This window comes from Rhinatrema bivittatum, chromosome 3 (assembly GCF_901001135.1).
Source record: "Rhinatrema bivittatum chromosome 3, aRhiBiv1.1, whole genome shotgun sequence".
NCBI classification, from domain to species: Eukaryota; Metazoa; Chordata; class Amphibia; order Gymnophiona; family Rhinatrematidae; genus Rhinatrema; species Rhinatrema bivittatum.
This window is the reverse complement of record NC_042617.1, coordinates 276456463-276470661: the sequence shown is the minus strand read 5'-3', so window position 1 is coordinate 276470661 and position 14199 is coordinate 276456463. Positions and strand designations below refer to the sequence as shown.

The 14199-nt window shown below is 45.5% G+C and overlaps 1 protein-coding gene across 3 annotated transcripts in view; it reads right to left on the bottom strand.

Annotated features, from left to right (window-relative positions):
• RNF41 (ring finger protein 41) overlaps positions 1–14199 on the bottom strand; it is an 81682-nt gene that overhangs the window by 38664 nt on the left and 28819 nt on the right. For all 3 annotated transcript variants that reach the window (XM_029594714.1, XM_029594713.1, XM_029594712.1), the window contains exon 2: positions 13589–13700. In XM_029594714.1, the coding sequence (XP_029450574.1) occupies positions 13589–13678 (90 nt within the window). In that variant the 5' untranslated portion in view covers positions 13679–13700. The remainder of the gene's footprint in view (positions 1–13588; positions 13701–14199) is intronic.

The following is a 14199-nucleotide window of genomic DNA, read 5'->3' as shown; positions in this document are numbered from 1 at the left end:
TTCCCTTTGTATTCAGAAAAATCTCATGACAGTATTCTGTCAACTCTTTCAAGTGTTATTTGGGGTTTATTCCTTCTTTCCCACCCAGCACGCAACATCTATAACTTCTGTCACAGGGAACCAGAAATCTCAGTTATCTCCTGCTACATTACTGCCCCAACCTGTCTAAACACATGCCCAATATGGTAGGGTGCCCAATGAAACCAGTATTAAAGAACACTGCCTTCTGAATAAAGTACTGGCAAAAAGCAGAGCAAAAGAAACTGACCCATCACAAATGGCTTTGGTAGCAGGCTTAGCATAAAAGAAAACTATTGAACACGTGTGCAGAAAGTCTGTAAGAGGTTTTCAGAGAACCTCCTTGGGCCACTCCATCAGATTTGATATGCTGTAATCACACTCGGGAGGAGGGAAAGGGACACACCAGATCAGGAAAAACAAAACAAAAAAAACACAAACACACACTAGCACTACTAGATCAAACTGATTCAACAAACTGCAAACAAAACAAAACAAAACAAAACAAAACAAAAAAAAAAGACACTCATCTGTGTCCATTTCTGCCCAAAAAAAACCCCAAACTTTCCTTCCCTCTAAAATCATGGAAAATGAAAATTCTTACAAGCTTACCACTTGGAAAATGTGTTGGGCTAAAAGCCCGATAGCGAGGACTCTGTAAAAATGTTCCTAATAGTATAGTGACAGCGTGTGCCAGAAGGTCAACAGAAAAGGCTGCGCAAGGCTGTCCAAAGAAGCAGACGAGGTGAACAGAAAGCCAAAGCGCAGCTAGCATGGGAGGCTCCACTTCCACTTAAGGCAGATACTAATGCAGCTCTGCCATCACCTGCAGGCCAAGCTCACAGCATTTCACATTTCTGAACAAATGTTCCTAGCCTTGGGTATGTACCAGAAACCCTGCACTTACTATTTAACTCTTTATAGCCAAGAAGAGACCTTGTGGTTCAGGTATTACCTGCAATTCACTCAACTACATAGCTGACATTTTCAGTAGGTTTTAAAGGAATTGATCAGTCTCATTTGCTTCTACACACAACTGTAACCAGTGTGATCAACCGCATTATATTAAAGCAGCAAAAAAAAAAAAAAAAAAAAAAAAAAATTGTCACTGACCTGCTGGTCCCAGTGTCAGCATGAAAAGGTTGCATGGTAATCCCATTGTTACCTGACATTACTTGTGGGGGAATTCATCGCACAAAAATTTAAAAAGATTCTGTACACGTTATATTAGTCAAAATAAAATATACAGAGTTTGAGTGATTGATGTAAAATATAATACAGAAATGCTATTACTCAAAGATGCAGAGTTTTAAATATTTTGAGCAGAATTCCCCCTAGCCAGCCCCTCTTAGGCCCCCCCCCCCCCAACTCCTCTGTTCACCACTATCTCTCATCCACCCCCCTAGGCTCAACCCCCTTCCACTATTTCCACCCCTCAACCACCTCAAACACACACTTACTGTTTCTTTTACACAGGCTCAGCTGCAGCTTTTATTTTGCAGCAGGCATGCAGCTATCCTGGTCTTCTTCAATCCCCCTCTGGGCCTAATCTTTGGCAGTAAATGTGAAGGGCTCCACTCGTGGGAGCACTGAAAGGAGAGGAGAGGATCACCTTGCTGGTGGCTGAAAGGAATCAGTAAGTTTTTGCTTGGGAAATTTTATTTTTTAAAAGTATTGGGACAAAGTTAACTATTTGGGAATATTATTTAGTGTGTTTGTGCTTTTAAATAGTCAGTAGGCAGGGAAATAAACTGAAGTTAAGACTGTTTGTATTTTTAAATAGTCAGTCAGTAAGGCAGCTAATAAGCAGAAGTTAGTGTTTTTTTTTGTTTAAATATACAAAGTAGCCAGAAGCTAGAAATAAGCTAGGAGCAGTGTATACCGAAGTAAAAAGGTTGAAAAGTACAGCACTCACCTTGTAAAAGTGTTAAGGTAGTGTGATTTAGTTTGATTAGGTACCAACATTGTTAAGAGAGCCCACCCCTAGCTTATCCTTTAATTTATAGGCAGGTGCATTATCCACTCGCACTGAGGATGTGTCTCCAAGGCCTACTGCCCAGGAGGGAAGGGTTAGGTCTGCTGTCATAGTTGGTGATTCGATTATTAGGAATGTAGACAGCTGGGTGGCTGGTGGGCGTGAGGATCGCCTGGTAACATGCCTACCTGGTGCAAAGGTGGCAGACCTCATGCGTCACCTAAATAGGATTATAGACAGTGCTGGGGAAGAGCTGGCTGTCGTGGTACATGTGGGCACCAACGACATAGGAAAAAAGTGGGAGAGAGATTCTGGAAGCCAAATTTAGGCTCTTAGGTAGAAAGATTAAATCCAGAACCTCCAGGGTAGAATTCTCTGAAATGCTCCCTGTTCCATGAGCAGGTCCCCAGAGGCAGGCAGAGCTCCAGAGTCTCAATGCGTGGATGAGACGATGGTGCAGGGAAGAGGGATTCAGTTTTGTAAGAAACTGGGGAACCTTTTGGGGAAGGGGGGAGTCTTTTCCGAAGGGATGGGCTCCACCTTAACCAGGGTGGATCCAGACTGCTGGCGCTAACTTTTCAAAAGGAGATAGAGTAGCTTTTAAACTAGAACAATGGGGAAAGCCGACAGTCGCTCAGCAGTGCATGGTTCGGAGACAGGTATCTTGAAAGGATACTAATGATGCATTAGAATTAGGGCATCCCGACAGTGAAGTTGCAGTAATAAGAAAAGTAGCCCAAGTGCCTGTAACTAAAAATGCACCTGAGCTAAAAAAAATTCTAACTTATCCCTATCAATTAAAAAGCAGAACGAAAATACAAACAAAAAACAAACTTTGAAATGTTTGTATGATAATACCAGAAGTCTAAGAAGGAAGATGGGAGAATTAGAATGTAGAGCAGTAAATGATGACAGACTTAATTAGTATCTCAGAGACATGGTGGAAGGAGGATAACCAATGGGACAGTGCTACACCGGGGTACAAATTATATTGCAATGACAGAGGAGCACCCTGGAGATGGTGTGGTGCTTTATGTCCGGGATGGCATAGAGTCCAACAGGATAAACATCCTGCATGAGACTAAATGCAAAATTGAATCTTTATGGGTAGAAACCCCTTGTGTGTCGGGGAAACCTATAGTGATAGGAGTATACTACCGTCCACCTGGTCAAGATGGTGAGACGGACAGTGAAATGCTAAGAGAAATTAGGGAAGCTAACCAAATTGGTAATGTGGTAATAATGGGAGATTTCAATTACCCCAATGTTGACTGGGTAAATAGCAATTGGGTCATGCTAGAGCGATAAAGTTCCTGGATGGAATAAATGATAGCTTTATGGAGCAATTGGTTCAGGAACTGACAAGAGAGGGAGCAATTTTAGATCTAATTCTCAGTGGAGCACAGGATTTGATGAGAGGTAACTGGTGGGGCCACTTGGCAATAGTGATCATAAAATGATCAAATTTGAATTAATGACTGGAAGGGGGACAGTAAGCAAATCCATGGCTCTTGTGCTAAACTTTCAAAAGGGAAAATGATAAAATGAGAAAGCAAATGTTGCCTACCTGATGTAACAGGTGTTCTCACAGGACAGCAGGATGTTAGTCCTCACAAATGGGTGACCGAGGATAGAGCCCGACCACGGAAAACTTCTGTCAAAGTTTCAGGAACTTTGACTGGCCCCTACTGGGCATGCCCAGCACGGCACTAACCCTGCAGCCAGCAGGGGTCTCCCTTCAGTCTTGTTTCAAAGCTACAGGCAGTGCCGAAAAATAACATAAGAAAAAACGAACCCAACACAGAGGGGTGGTGGGCAGGTTTCATGAGGACTAACATCCTGCTGTCCTGTGAGAACACCTGTTACATCAGGTAAGCAACATTTGCTTTCTCACAGAACAAGCAGGATGGTTGTCCTCACAAATGGGTGAGTACCGAGCTGAGGATGTCCCATCGTGCACCAAATGTACCCAACGGCGTGCAACAGGCACAACAACTGGGGTGTAATTTGGTAGAGGGCATCCGCACCCTACCGGGAAGGTGGAAGGGTGTTTGTACCTTATGCTGGACTGTTTTCCGGCTTTGTCCAAGCAGTAATGGGCTGCAAATGTATGGAGGGAACTCCAGGTGGCAGCCTTGCAGATGTCAGGAAGCGGCACCGATCGAAGGTGAGCTACTGAAGTCGCCATGGCCCTCACAGAGTGTGCTTTAACACGGTCTTGGAAAGGAATGCCAGCTTGCTGATAGCAAAAGGAGATGCAGTCCGCCAACCAGGAGGAAAGAGCCTGCTTACCCACAGGCTGCCCTAACTTGTTAGGATGGAAAGACGAATAATTGAGTGCTCTTCCTGTGGGCAACTGTACGATCTAGATAAAATGCTAGAGCCCGTTTACAGTCAAGGGTATACAGAGTCTGTTCCCCGGAGTTGGAGTGGGGCCTGGGAAAGAAGATAGGTAGTATGATAGATTGATTAATATGAAACTCCGAAACTACCTTAGGTAAGAATTTAGGGTGAGTGTGGAGTACTGCCCGGTCCTGCAGAAGTTTAGTGTAAGGCGGATAGGTAACTAGGGCCTGTAGTTCACTAACCCTGCGAGCTGAAGTGATAGCCAAAAGGAATAACACTTTCCATGTGAGATATTTTAGGTCACAGGAGTGAAGAGGTTTGAAAGGTGGTTTCATAAGGAGACAAAGAACCAGATTAAGGTCCCAAGATGGGGCCGGAGGACGTAAGAGTGGCTTCAAATGGAGCAATCCTTTAAGAAAGCGTGTTACAAGGGGTTGTACTGAAATAGGGATACCCCCGATACCTTTATGGAAGGCGGCTACCGCACTGACATGCATTCTAATGGAAGAGGTCTTTAGACCTGATTCTGATAAATGCCAGAGATAGTCCAAGAATTTGGAAATTGGACAGGAAAGGGGATCAAGGGACTGAGAAGTGCACCATGATGTATACCTTTTCCATTTGTAGGAATAAGATTTTCTTGTGGAAGGCTTTCGTGAAGCGATCAGGACACGAGAAACTGAATCCGAAAGGTTAAATGGTTGAAGGACTAACCTTTCAACATCCATGCCGTCAGGGACAAGGCTTGGAGGTTGGGATGGAGGAGGCATCCGTCGTTTTGAGTGACCAGATGCGGGTCCTGTCCCAGAGGAATGTGCCTGCGGATGGAGAGATCCTGGAGTATGGGAAACCACACTTGGCGTGGCCAGTGCGGTGCTATCAGGATCATGGTTCCCCTGTCCTGACGTAGCTTCACGAGAGTCTTCGACAGAAGAGCAAGTGGAGGGAATGCATAAAGCAGACCGGTTGACCACGTGAGGGAGAATGCATCTCTGGGCCGAGAGTGCTGGCTCCGAATGAGAGAGCAGTAATTGTCCACTTTGTGGTTCTGAGGGGACGCAAAGAGGTCTATGTGGGGATAACCCCATTGCTGAAAAAGAGTGGTCGCTACCAAGGGATTGAGGGACCACTCGTGTGGGTGGAAGACACGGCTCAGTTTGTCTGCCAAAACATTGTTCACTCCCGGCAAGTAGGTGGCTCTGGGGTACATGGAGCGGGAGAGGGCTTCTGCCCAAATCTGCGCAGCTTCCTGACACAAAAGAAAGGAACCTGTGCCCCCCTGCTTGTTTATGTACCACATGGCCACCTGGTTGTCCGTCTGAATCAAGATTACGTGGTTCGATAGGCAATCTTGAAAAGTCCTGAGAGCATGTCGAATTGCTCGAAGTTCTAGGAAGTTGATCTGGTGTTTGGCTTCCTCTGGAGACCAGAATCCTTGGGTTTGTAAATTGTTTACATGGGCTCCCCAACCGACGTTGGACGCGTCTGTTGTGAGAATTATTTGAGGATCTGGTAGGTGAAAAGGCAAGCCCTGTAGGAGGTTGGATTGAGTTTTCCACCAGACAAGAGACAGACGGAGTGCATCGGTGATGCGAACAATGGAGGACAGAGGCTGAACAGCTTGGATCCATTGTGATCTCAGAGTCCATTGCATGACTCATGGCCAGGCGATCCATGGGAGTCACATAAACTGAGGAGGCCATGTGTCCCAGCAGAATGAGGAATTGTCAAGCTGTTGCTGTGCGTTGAGACTGCAACTGGCAAGCTAGGGACACAAGGATTTGGACTCACTGAAGAGGAAGGAAGGCTTTTGCCTGTAAGGTGTCCAAGTCTGCCCCAATGAAGGATAAGGTCTGAGATGGGATTAAGTAGGATTTCTTGTAATTGACAAGAAACCCTAGAGAAAGTAGAGTTTGAATTGTCAGGGTCAGGGAGGACCGAGCGATTTGCTGGGTTGGGGCCCTGATTAACCAATCATCCAGATAGGGGTAGACGTGGACACCTTCCTTCCTGAGAAATGCTGCAACTACCACGAGGCATTTGGTGAAAACTCGTGGTGCGGATGCCAGGCCGAAAGGGAGCACTCTGTATTGATACGGATTTCGGCCTACTAAAAAACAGAGGTATTTGCGATGAGGTTGAGTTATCGCAATGTGAGTATAGGCGTCTTTTAGGTCTAGAGAGCAGAGCCAGTCCCCTCTTTGCAGCAGAGGGAGAAGCGAGCCCAGGGTTACCATCTTGAACTTCTCTCTGTGAAGGTACTTGTTGAGGGCTTGTAGGTCCAGGATTGGTCGAAGTCCTCCTGACTTTTTTGGGATCAGAAAGTACCTGGAGTAGAACCCTAGTCCTTGTTGTGAGGGAGGAACGTGTTCTATAGCGTTTGACTGGAGGAGAAGGGAAACTTCCTGCTCGAGAAGAACAGAGTGATCGGTGAGTCCCCACGCCTGCATGGGCGGGGAGTCCGAAGGGAGAGTCAGGAAATTGAGGTGGTAACCGTGTGCAATTATCGCTATCACCCATTGATCTGTGGTGATATGATGCCATTTTTCTAGAAAGTGGCTTAACAGACCTCCTACTGGTATGGTTGGAAGAGGGATTTGGCAACTGCTCTCTAATTGAAAATCAAAAACCCGATGCAGGGCCAGGTTGTGGAGCTGCTGCGGGCTTTTGTTTGAGACTGGCAAGGCTGAGATTTATAAGGCCTCGCAGACCTAGACTTGGTTTGTGGGGGATAATACTTCCTTGGACGGAAGAAGGGCTTTTTTGGGTCCTTCTTGAACAGCTGTTTAGAAGGTAAGTCAGAAGGAATGGATGAGAGCTGTTTAAGTGTCTCATGATGATCCTTCAATTCAGCAACGATTTGCTGAATTTGCTTAAACAAATTATCCCCTAGACAGGGCAGGTCAGAAAGCCTGTCCTGAACCTCAGGACGAAGGTCAGATGACTTAAGCCAAGCCCAGCGTCTTGCGGAGATGGCCGTAGCAGAAAGTCTGGTGGAAGCATCAAAGATGTCGTAAGCTGTTCTTATCTCATGCTTCCCAGCTTCAAACCCTTTATTTAGTAGGGATTGAAGTTGTGGTTGGAACTGCTCTGGTAAGGTATCTGAGTATTCCTGTATCTGTTTAAGAATGACCCTATTGTATTGGGTCATATATAGCTGATAAGAGGCTATCCTGGAAATTAGCATGGCTCCTTGGTATACTTTCCTACCTATACTATCTAGGAATTTATTTTCCTTAGTAGGAGGTATGGAAGAATGTGGCTTTATTCTTTTAGCTTTCTTTTGAGCTGATTCTACCACAGAGTGGTGGTCTAGCTGAGGTTTCTGAAAGCCAGGTGCTGACTGTACAAGATAGGTAGAGTCAGCTTTTTTGTTTACTGGAGCAACAGATCCAGGAGATTCCCAATTCTTTTTTAGAAGGTCCAGAAAAACCTGATGAATTAGAATAGAAGTGATGACTTTAGGTGCATCCAAGAATTGGAGCAACTCCATCATCTGGTGCCTGTCATCTTGCTCCGATTGAAGCTGAAAAGGGACCAACTCAGACATTTCCTTCACGAAATTTATGAAAGAGAAGTCCTCAGGAGGAGAACGCTTTCTACTTCCCGCAGGAGAGGGTGGTGAAGGCAAATCATCGGTGTCTGTGGAGGTATCATCACCCCAGGTGTCATAAGGATCATGTTGCTGAGCTGTAGGACCATGAGGGGGTTGGATACCTGAAGGCCCCGGTTGAGGCTCCGAGAAACTCGAAGGAATTGCCGGGGGCATCAAGAATGTCCTCTGTGGCAACGGCGCCGGCCTCGGTGCCGGCATCGAAGGAATCTGTGTCGGCATCAAAGGTATGGGTGCCGTCATCGAAATTCTCGATGGAGCTGATGTGCGTATTGCCCCCGTGGAATGTATCGGTGGCGAGGGACGACATGGTACCGATGGTACTACCCCCAAAGGGGGAATTCGGTACGATGTTTCTCCACCCGATGAGATAGCTGTCGGAGACCCGGGTATCACCGGAGGAAGGGCAGTCATAAGCGCTTCCATCCGGGCAAGCAGCGGTGCCAGTGCTGCTGGAATCGGGTCGGTGACCGGTTCCACTCTCGGTGCTGGAGGAATCTGGAACCATTGCATCGCCTTGTCGATGGCCTCCTGGACCAGCCGGTCCAGTTCTACCCGGAGACCTGGGGTAACAAGACCCAGCTCCACGGGAGAGGGAGGCTGAGCCGGAGGGACCACTGTCACCGGTGGAGTCGCGGCTCCCAAACCCCGAAGGGGTGAGGGTTGCCTCTGTGTCTGCGAGACAGGAGTGGACTGTGCCACTTCTGGTCGAGACTTCTTCGGAGGAGGCTCGGACAGTACCGAGGTCGATGACTTCGATTCCTCGACGGTCCGAGACTTGTGACGTTGATGGCGATGTTTTTCTCTCCAATCCCCTCGATCTTCGGGGGAAGGGACGGGAGTCGATGGCCGCGGAGACATCGATGACAGGCGGTCACCAGGAGGCTGTCGACGATGGTGAGACTTCGATGCAATTGATGGCGTCGGAGTGTGAGCATGGAAAAGGAGTCCCATTTTCTCCATTCTGGCTTTGCGACCTTTTGGTGTCATTAGGGCACATTTGGTGCAAGTCAGGACATCATGCTCACTCCGTAAACACAAAACACAGACTCTATGTGGGTCTGTGATGACACAGTATGTGTACAGTCCGGGCACCGACTGAACCCCGACGCCATGGCCATAGGCCAAAATTTTAGCCACGGGACGGTCGACTGCCAACAGGCCTTGAGGGCCGAACTCGACGGTAGTCGACAAAAACAACGGCAAAAACTTACCGAAGTACCGTGGAGCAAAATTTGAAGAGGGGAGACCCCTGAGGGGCAAATTTTTCTTCAAGAAATTAGTTGAAGAAATTCCTGTCAGGAATGTGGTAAGAGCTCCTTAACCGCGTGGCTTACTGCTGCGCGGAAAAAAGACGACTGAAGGGAGACCCCTGCTGGCTGCAGGGTTAGTGCCGTGCTGGGCATGCCCAGTAGGGGCCAGTCAAAGTTCCTGAAACTTTGACAGAAGTTTTCCGTGGTCGGGCTCCATCCTCGATGTCACCCATTTGTGAGGACAACCATCCTGCTTGTCCTGTGAGAAAAATAGATAGAAAAAAAAAACTGAAAGGAGCAGCTACCAAAGGTAAAAAGTGTGCAAGAGGCGTGGTCATTGTTAAAAAAAAAAAAAAATACCATTCTAGAAGCACAGTCCAGATGTATTAAACACATTAAGAAAGGTGGAAAAAAGGCAAACCGATCACCAGCATGGTTTAAAGGGGAGGTGAAAAGCTATTTTAGCCAAAAGATCTTCATTCAAAAATTGGAAGAAGGATCCAACAGAAGAAAATAGATAACATATAAACGTTGGCAAGTTAAATGTAAGACATTGATAAGACAGGCTAAGAGAATTTGAAAAGAAGTTGACCATAGAGGCAAAAACTCACAGTAAAAACTTTAAATATATCTGAAGCAGAAAGCCTGAGGGAGTCAGTTGGACCGTTAGATGATCGAGGAGTTAAAGGGGCACTTAGAGAAGATAAGGCTATCACGGAAAGATTAAATGATTTTTTTTGCTTCAGTGTTTACTGAAGAGGATGTTGCAGAGGTACCGGTATCAGAGGTTTTCATAGATAATGATTCAGATGGACTGAACCAAATCACGGTGAACCTAGAAGATGTGGTAGACCTGATTGACAAACTGAAGAGTAGTAAATCACCTGGACCGGATGGTATACACCCCAGAGTTCTGAAGGAACTAAAAAATGAAATTTCAGACCTATCATTAAAATCATCCATTGTACCTGAAGACTGGAGGGTGGCTAATGTAACCCCAATATTTAAAAAAGGGCTCCAGGGGCGATCCGGGAAACTACAGACCGGTTAGCCTGACTTCAGTGCAGCAAAAATATTGGAAAGTGTTCTAAATATCAAAATCACAGAACATATAGAAAGACATGGTTTAATGGAACAAAGTCAGCATGACTTTACCCAAGGCAAGTCTTGCCTCAAATCTGCTTCACTTTTTTTGAAGAAGGAGTTAATAAAACATATGGATAAAGGTGAACCGGTAGATGTGGTATATTTGGATTTTCAGAAGGCATTTGAAAAAGTTCCTCATGAAAGACTTCTAGGAAAAAATAAAAAGTCATGGGATAGGTGGTGATGTCCTTTCGTGGATTACAAACTGGCTAAGAGACAGGAAACAGAGAGTAGGATTAAATGGACAATTTTCTCAGTGGAAGGGAGTGGGCAGTGGAGTGCCTCAGAGATCTGTAATGGGACCCTTACTTTTCAATATATTTATAAATGATCTGGAAAGAAATAAGACGAGTGAGGTAATCAGATTTGAGGATGATACAAAATTGTTCAGAGTAGTTAAATCACAGAAAGACCTTCTGAGACTGGAAAATTGGGCATCCAAATGGCAGATGAAATTTAATGTGGATAAGTACAAGGTGATGCATATAGGGAAAAAAATAACCCATGCTGAAGTTACACAATGTTGGGTTCTATATTAGGAGCTACCACCTAAGAAAGATCTGGGTGTCATAGTGGATAACACTATGATGGCCAGAATTATTAGAAAGGGAATGGTGAATAAAACGGAAAATGTCATAATGCCTCTATCGCTCCATGGTGAGACCACACCTTGAATACTGTGTACAATTCTGATCGCCGCATCTTAAAAGAGAATTGCGGTGGAGAAGATACAGAGAAGGGCTACCAAAATGATAAAGGGAATGGAACAGCTCCCCTATGAGGAAAGACTAAAGAGGTTAGGACTATTCAGCTTGGAGAAGAGACGGCTGAGGGGGGATATGATAGAGGTGTTTAAAATCATGAGAGGTCTAGAATGGGTAGATGTGAATCGGTTATTTACTCTTTTAGATAATAGAAAGACTAGGGGGCACTCCATGAAGTTAGCATGTGGCACATTTAAAACTAATCGGAGAAAGTTCTTTTTTACTCAACGCACAATTAAACTCTGGAATTTGCCGCCAGAGGATGTGGTTAGTGCAGCTGGGTTTAGAAAGGGATTGGAGAAGTTCTTGGAGAAGTCCCATTACCTGCTATTAAGATGACTTAGAAAATAGCCACTGCTATTACTAGCAACAGTAGCATGGAATAGACTTAGTTTTTGGTACTTGCCAGGTTCTTATGACCTGGATTGGCCACTGTTGGAAACAGGATTCTGGGCTTGATGGACCCTTGGTCTGACCCAGTATGGCATGTTCTTAGCCATGAGTGATATGGGCTCTGCTCATGGACTGCCACTGTGCCAATCTTTGGCCATAAGCAGAATGGGCTCTACTTGCAGCCCACCAGGCCTTCCTCCAAATTCTGTGCAGGAGAACATTTTGCAGAATTTCCCCAGGAGTACATGATGTAGCATTATTCAAGCTGCTCTTAATGTTACAATAAGGAGTAGATAATGCACTAGCTGCATGGCATCGCTTGAAAGGGGCAGTTTTATTGCAGCCCTTAGTAGCACTGCTCCTGAAATGAACATGAGTGGGAACAGGTGAAATGGGTCTGGGGAGAGACAGGAATAACTGGGTGAAGATGCCTCGAGTCTCATCTCAATCAAGACAGCTGTTCAGTGCTGGAGTCCCTGGTGTGCAATCAGATGGTTGCATGTTCATATCCCCAAATTCCTGGTTAAAAAATGAGGTAACAGCATTGCAGTGTAGATCCCTCCAAGTCACACCTCCTGTGCCATACAAAACACTCCAAGCACAAACTACCATTGCATAATCACACACTACTTCCTGTACTAGTTTTTTCCTGTAGTACAACAAAAGTAGGAAAATTCCAGAGTACAGATATAAAATATGGCATGTATATATATTTTGTAAAGTGGTATGTAAAAAAGGGTTACATAAATCTAGTGAGCCACCACACTAACCAGCTACCACTAATTATGTCATAATCAGCAGCATTACAGATGTGCATCAATAAATCGTTTGCTCAGTGGCAAGCACTGCATACTGCCATGTGGAGGAGCCTTGTTATGGAGGTTTTGTTCACAGCTGTCACACGAAAGCACCACCTAGTGGCTGGACTAGAGATCACAAACTGGCTCTCTGGAACCCTAGCACAAGGACAGTCACTGTAATGGCTAGATGGCAGCTTATAGAACAGGTGAAATCCCCTCACCCACCCAGGTCAGTTCTGAATGAAAGCTTATGGTGCCATAGCCCAGTAGAGATCTTTTTTTGAATGAGCTATAAGCCCAAAAGGAGGAAAAAACTGCTGGGCAAAAACCACACTTGTGCCATTACCATGAGTGAACTGGTTTGGCTACAGAGATGCCTGTATAACAAGAGCACAGTACAAGAGTAGGGAAAAATGAAAGAGGACAGATATGTACAAAATACATATAAGTGGAACTCAAAAAAAAACTGGAGAAGTGATTTAAAAAAAAAAGTCTATATAAGATTTCTCCTTCCAGGCCCCATGCTTACTTCCCTCTCCAATCCCCATTCCAGGCTCCAGAGGTCACCCCCCTCCATCTCTTTATCAAGGGAAGCCCTGGACCAAAACTGAACACCATAGAGGAGACCGTGCACCTGTGCCGTGGCCATTTATGCAAAAGCTGCCAAAAAGTCTTAAAAATATGAGAGCGCAAAGCAGCCCAGAAGCAGAGGGGAATATTCTAAGTAATGAAGGTAGCACTACTACTTGGCCACAATAATGCATTGGGATGTGTGGGGGTTTTTTTTTTTGGGGGGGGGGGGGGGGGGGGGGTTTGAGAGCAGAATCTGGGCTATTCACCTCTAGAAGGCAGACCTTACTCTAGCACAGGCTAACACTCAGACCTACAAGTTAATTGTTAGACTACAGCACAATTGCTTCTCAGCATTTTGGCTAAGATCTAGTTTAGACTACAGCATACAGCTACTCTAATACAGATGCTACTAAAAGCAACACCATAACTGCAACAAATCTCAGATAGCCTCATATGTCAGACTCGCTTGGCGTTATTCACACAGATTGCCCTTCTGAAGCATAACCAGAGCAAGTTGACAGAGGCGGCATAAGAAGATTGCATTGCTGATGCCTATAATGTATCTGCTCTGTGGTGGGCCAGAGTGTGTGTGGGGGAGGAGCTGGCACTGCTGCTGCCCATGCTTCACCTATTCCAAGACCTTCAATTTTTAGTGAGATGCAGATCAGACAGCACAATAGGTAAAGTTTTTAAAAAGTTGTCTTTACCTGGACAGGCTCCTCCAGGACCCCACTACAGATGGGGCATATGAGATCTTCATCAACATCACCCTGAAAGCGCGTTACATCATACCCCATTGCTCATCACCAGCAGCACAGCCTGTCAGAGAAAACAAAGTGTGAGCAGGTACACTGGACATCTTATGCTGTAACTCACAGACACTCTCACCAAGGTTCCTTTCAATCTACTTTACTTTCCTCTTTAGCAGCAGTGTCAGCAATTGTACAGATCATGGATTCCAACTCCTTGCTGCTTATGGACCTGCTCCAACCACTTGCGAAACAAAAAAAAACAAAAAACCAACACATGCTAGGGTGTGGTGCAAAGAGTCAACACAAGACATCTCCTCACATTTCCAGGCTCTAGCTCTAACCCCTCTATGGCAATCCTGTATCTCTCTCATCTCTTGCTTAGCTGAGGCCAAGGAGAAAAAACATTCACATCTCATTTCTGCTCCAGGCCTCTATGGCAAAAAAAATAAAATAAAACAAAACACAACACAGGTCAGCCTCACTCCATTCCCATTATCTCAGGTGCAACTTCTGTGCATTATAAGATCAGCCCCTCTTTATATACAGATCCTTCACAGAGACTGGGG